Genomic DNA, 5567 nt, shown 5'->3' on the forward strand with positions numbered 1-5567 from the left:
GGACGCCGCGATGGGAAGAGAGGGGAAAAGGATTCGGAGAGAATCGAGAGCAGTCGCAAGGAGAGCTCTCAACGATTAACACGATCTTGGATAATAAGTCGGTCGACGCGATTATAAGTCTTAACGCGAGGTCACCGACGATTGGAGCATTACACGGCCGCTTCGAGAAAAGTTGCGAGCGACGGTCTCGAATTGAACGTACTTTATACAACGTCGTAATCGAGTGAGAGCGAAATCCTTCTGTAACCTGAGTCTTGTTCGGTGTAAATAAAAGTGGTTCTTGTTATCTGTTAATTCAGTCTCATTTTTTGGACTATCGTCTCGAGTCACGAAGAGTTTCCATCTCAGATGGCCCATTCGGCCATCTAAGTACCTGCCGCACGAGTAAAGTAGAGAGACCTCTATTAAGTGCGAAGGAACGTTTCACGGGGAAACAAAGAACAGGCGTGAACATTGCGCAAAATCACTAACATTTAATGGTCCTTCGAGCCGGATACACATATGCCGACCCGGTGAACGCACCTTGTTCAGAAAACCGAAAGGACATCGTGATTCTCGTGCAAGTGATTTCTCGTTCGAGAATATTCGATGCTACGAGACTGACTCAAGGCCACGTATCAAAACAACATTCCTTGTTTTTTCGACATTGACTATTGTGCTCCCACAGGGACTAGTCCTTGCGGATTTCACCGATACAGCTACGGTGAAATTTACTCATCCTCGCGGCGATACTACGAGATACGCATTACTTCAAAATGGACAAACTTTGGAACGAACAACGCGAGGTCATGCGACAAATACACCGAACGCTGGAAAACTTCAAGAAACTCGGTCAGGCTAATTATACGACCAGCAATGCACGCAGTCGACAAGCCGTTCTCCAGGAAAGATGGGGAAGATGCCAGGCGTTACATTCTGCCATCGTGGCAGCAATCTCTCAGGACGATTTGGCTACGATGCCGTACTTCCGGGACGACGAGATGCAGACAGCGGAGGACAGCTACTTCGAAGCAACGGACTTCTTCGCCGACCTATTGGAAACGTTATCAAAACCCGTGTCAAATTGTAGTATCGTAAATTCTACTGCTTTGACTGAACGTAGCTCCGCGTCTATACCTCTGCCTCGCATTCAGTTACCAAAATTTTCGGGTCAATACACCGATTGGTCAAATTTTCGAGATTTATTCCAGTCTTTGGTGGTCTCTAATGAAGCGTTGTCCGACGTGCAACAGTTGCATTATTTAAAAACGAGTCTAATCGGAGAGGCTGGTTTAATTTTGAGAAATATATCAATTACCGAGGCAAACTATAAAACCGCGTGGACCGAGTTGACGCAGCGTTATGAAAATAAAAGAATGGTTGTATCCAATCATTTACGAGCTGTTCTCGAGTTGACGCCTATGAAATCTGAGTCCGCGGTTGAGTTAAAACGCGTTTACGATACTACAAACGATTCCGTTCATGCGTTGAAAAATCTTGGCCGTGCAGTAGATGATGATTTTGTGGTTGCGATTATTGAACGTAAACTCGATGTTAAAACACTGCAAGAGTGGAATTTACTTCTCGGTAGCTCAACCGAACTTCCGACCTTCAAGGAACTCTGTCAATTTCTAGTCAATCGACTCAGAGCTTTAGAAGCTACACAACAAATCAGTGAAGGGAATAAGAAATCTAAACACATAGCAAGCACGAAATCTCTCGTCTCTGCCGTTGACAAATCTAAATGTATTGCTTGTAACGAATCTCACTCGCTGTATCAATATATTAAAAAATCACTAACCGTAGGTAAACGGAAGGAACTTGTAAAAAAGCATCGCTGTTGCCACAATTGTCTAGGAAAGGGACATTACCCTCGAAATTGTCTCTCGAGCAGGAGGTGTGCTCGCTGCAGTCGCAAACATCACTCGCTTTTACACGAGGACCTTGAAGGTAATAATTCGGATAACGAGAAGGCTGAATCCGACAAGGAAGACGACGGGATCAGCAACAAAATCGGTGAGTGCGACTAGGACTAGAATCGCTCTGAAGGCATTGATTTCTCGAAAATTATTCGATCATTCGCCGACTCAAGTTTTACTCGCTACAGCACGAGTAACCGTACGCTCCCTTGAAGGTCGATCTATAAGGTTGCGCGCTTTAATTGACACTGGCTCGGAAGCCACCTTTCTAAGTGAGCGAGCTGCGCAGTCACTAAGACTCTCCCGCAGAAAAGTTAAGATTCGCGTGACGGGTATAGGCGACCAATGTGCCAATGTTGTTAATTATATATCGCAAATTCAGATAGGCGCGCGCGGTAACGATAACGACTTTATAACGACAAATGCTCTCATCCTTCCGAACCTTACGTCCCACCGAGACATTCCTACTTTTAGATTCGATTATATCCCTCACTTGAGAGGAATCAAGCTCGCGGACGCTAATTGGTCCAAGCTCGATCTCATCGACCTGTTAATTGGTGCCGATCTCTACGGATCCATTCTGCTCGATGGATTACGGAAGGGTCTCGCCGATGAACCTATTGCTCAGCGCACCATATTCGGGTGAATTGTATTCGGGTCTTGTGCTCCTTCGAGTCGATCAGGAACCTCCTCCAATGGTATATCCTGTCTGCAGTCTAAAATATCCCACGCGAATGACTTAGATCTTCGCAAATTCTGGGAGCTGGAGGAGATTCCGGGCTTCAACGCTCTCACGGAGGACGAAACTCTTTGCGAACAGCACTTCGCCTCCACCCACTCTCGCCGCACCGACGGTCGTTACGTCGTGAGGTTGCCCTTCAAAGAAGGCGCCGTTACCGAGTACGTTGATTCGTTTCAAATCGCGTCGCGATCGCTAAAGCGTTTAGAAATCCGTCTCTCCAAGGACGCTAAACTTGCGGAGGCTTATTCTTTTTTTCTCTCTGAATACGAGCAGCTAGGACATATGGCTCTTACCGCTGTCTCGGAGAACTCTGAATCTAGAGCATCTGCTGGCTATTATATGCCTCATCATCCGGTTCTTAGGGAAACCAGTACTACTTCCCCTCTGAGGGTTGTCTTTAACGCTTCATGCGTAACTCATTCAGGTTCGTCGCTAAATAACCAGTTATTGACGGGACCTAAGCTACAATCGGATCTCCCATCGATCCTACTTAGATGGAGGACTCATCGGTTAGTCCATATCGCCGACATTGCAAAAATGTTTAGGCAAATTATCATGCACCCTGCTGATACGAAATATCAAAGAACCTTATGGCGTACTGAGGCAGACCAACCAGTCTCTTCGTACGAGTTGTTAACCGTAACTTACGGTACCGCTTGTGCGCCATACTTGGCAATGCGCGTTTTGAAACAATTATGTGACGATGAAGGTGCCGCCTTCCCACGCGCCGCATCGGTTTTGCAAGAATCTACTTACGTGGACGACGTTCTCTTCGGCGCCCACAACTTCTCCGAGATCATAGAGATCCGAGGACAGCTTAATGCCCTCTTAGAAAAGGGAGGTTTCCATTTGCGAAAGTGGACTTCCAATTCTGAAGAACTTCTTCGTTACATACCTAAGACTGACCTTCTGGTCGGCTCCCGTTTTCTGATGAACAACCGATCAAGGCCTTGGGCCTATCCTGGAAACCAGAACGCGATTGTTTTACTTTTCAATTTAATTCTGCAGAATTCGAGAAAACGCGAGGGAGCGTTGAGCCGACTAAGCGTTCTGTTCTTTCCACAATCTCTCGCATATTCGACCCTCTCGGTCTGATCTCACCGATCGTGATCCTAGCGAAAATATTCTTGCAAGAACAATGGATTCGAAAGTTAGATTGGGACACTCCGATTCCGAGTGATCTCCGAGGATCTTGGGAGAGTTACTTCGAGAATCTGAAATGTCTGCACGAAGTATCGATACCGAGATGGACTAATCAAGGTCCAAATAGAAACGCAGTACAATTGCATGGATTCGCCGATGCGTCCAGCAGAGCTTATGCGGCAGTAGTTTATCTCAAGGTCGTAACGGATGCAAATCAAGTCAAAACTAGTCTCCTCATTAGTAAGACTAAAGTTGCTCCGCTCCAAACGGTCAGTATTCCTCGTTTAGAGTTGAGCGCTGCTCAGTTACTCTCCACGCTCTTATCCTTTGTAAAACTTACACTAAATCTCTCCACCGTTCCTCTCTACTGTTGGTCGGACTCGACGATTACTCTCGCCTGGATTAAGAAGCATCCGTCGCAATGGAAGCCTTTCGTGGCTAATCGAGTAGCCGATATACAAAATCGCTTACCTGACGCTATCTGGGGATACGTCAACACTAAGCAGAACCCAGCTGATTGCGCCTCTCGTGGCGTCAGCACTGCTTCTCTTAAAGATCACCACCTCTGGTGGCACGCGCCATCGTGGCTCGAGTTAGATAATTCTTTCTGGCCTGAGCAACCGTTTTCGGAAGAGATACAAATCGATAAGGAAAGGAGATCTGTGAAAACGATGGTCGTTCGTTCCGATCAATCGGAATGGAAACTCCCCGACGAAACCCCCTCGTGGCCTCGGCTCCTCAAGATAACTGCGTATTGCATTCTCTTTTGTAGTAAACTTTCGCGATATAAACGCTTCCCCACTCTTGCTCAAAACGATTGCGAGTATTCACTAACGATTGCTGTACAATTGGCTCGTTCCTTTTGGATTAGCTCGGTACAACTCGCTCAATTTTCTGACGAAATCTCCGCCATTAAATCGGGATCTCCGCTTCCACGGTCTAGTAAACTTAAAAGTCTGAATCCCTTCGTGGACGACGACGGATTGTTACGCGTAGGAGGCCGATTAGAACACTCTCCGTTCTCCTTTGAAGAGAAACATCCCGTTATCTTACCTCGTCATCGAGTCTCCGATCTAAGTCGACCAAGCTCATAGACGTTGCCTCTACGGAGGTTCTCAGTTAACCCTCCGCGCTGTCAGACAACAATTTTGGATTTTGAGCGCCCGAAATCTAGTAAAATCAGTTGTACACAACTGCGTCATTTGCACGCGTTACCGAGCGAAGCCTATCTCGCAGCAGATGGGAAAATTACCGAAGGCGCGCGTAACTCCGTCGCGGCCTTTCGTCCACACCGGAGTGGAGTCCACACTGGTGCAATGAGTTGGAATGAGAGGTAATCTATTTGTTTCATTTTAACTTATTGCACTAATTCAGTAGTACAGTAATAAAGAACAGGTCTATTAATACACATTTTTTAAATATTTTTTCTACGTATTGATATGTTATTTCTTTCTTTCTTTTCTAGTTCGTCAAAGAGGTAGCGGACGCGGACGAGCGCGGGCCCGCTGGTATTACCAGCGAGGCCGCGGCTACGCCAGAGGGAAAGTTAATATTAATAAGTATTATATGAATAATAAATCAACATAAAAATGAAAAAAATTTTATTTTATTCTGCCGTTGATAGACCTCCTTATATCCTATTCTTTAATGATTTTTAAATGCGAGTTACTTTTAAAAATTATCTCCTAGCGGATTAATTTATGAATCTTTTGTGTTGCTAAGTACCTCCTTGAAAGTAATCGATACTCTAAGCTGTCAGTAATGCTTCTGTAAATGCTATTTGC

At 45.7% G+C, this 5567-nt stretch overlaps 1 protein-coding gene across 1 annotated transcript; it reads left to right on the plus strand.

Annotated features, from left to right (window-relative positions):
- Positions 1-755: 755 nt before the first annotated feature.
- Positions 756-4877, plus strand: LOC105557654. The gene is made up of 4 exons (XM_012004955.1): positions 756-1995; positions 2087-2540; positions 2574-3729; positions 3792-4877. Exons 1-4 carry the CDS (start codon positions 756-758, stop codon positions 4875-4877), a joined length of 3936 nt encoding a protein of 1311 aa, XP_011860345.1.
- The last annotated feature ends 690 nt before the right edge of the window (positions 4878-5567 follow it).

Source organism: Vollenhovia emeryi, unplaced genomic scaffold (genome assembly GCF_000949405.1).
Source record: "Vollenhovia emeryi isolate VEMERY1.0 unplaced genomic scaffold, V.emery_V1.0 DF939435.1, whole genome shotgun sequence".
In the NCBI taxonomy this organism is placed as follows: domain Eukaryota; kingdom Metazoa; phylum Arthropoda; class Insecta; order Hymenoptera; family Formicidae; genus Vollenhovia; species Vollenhovia emeryi.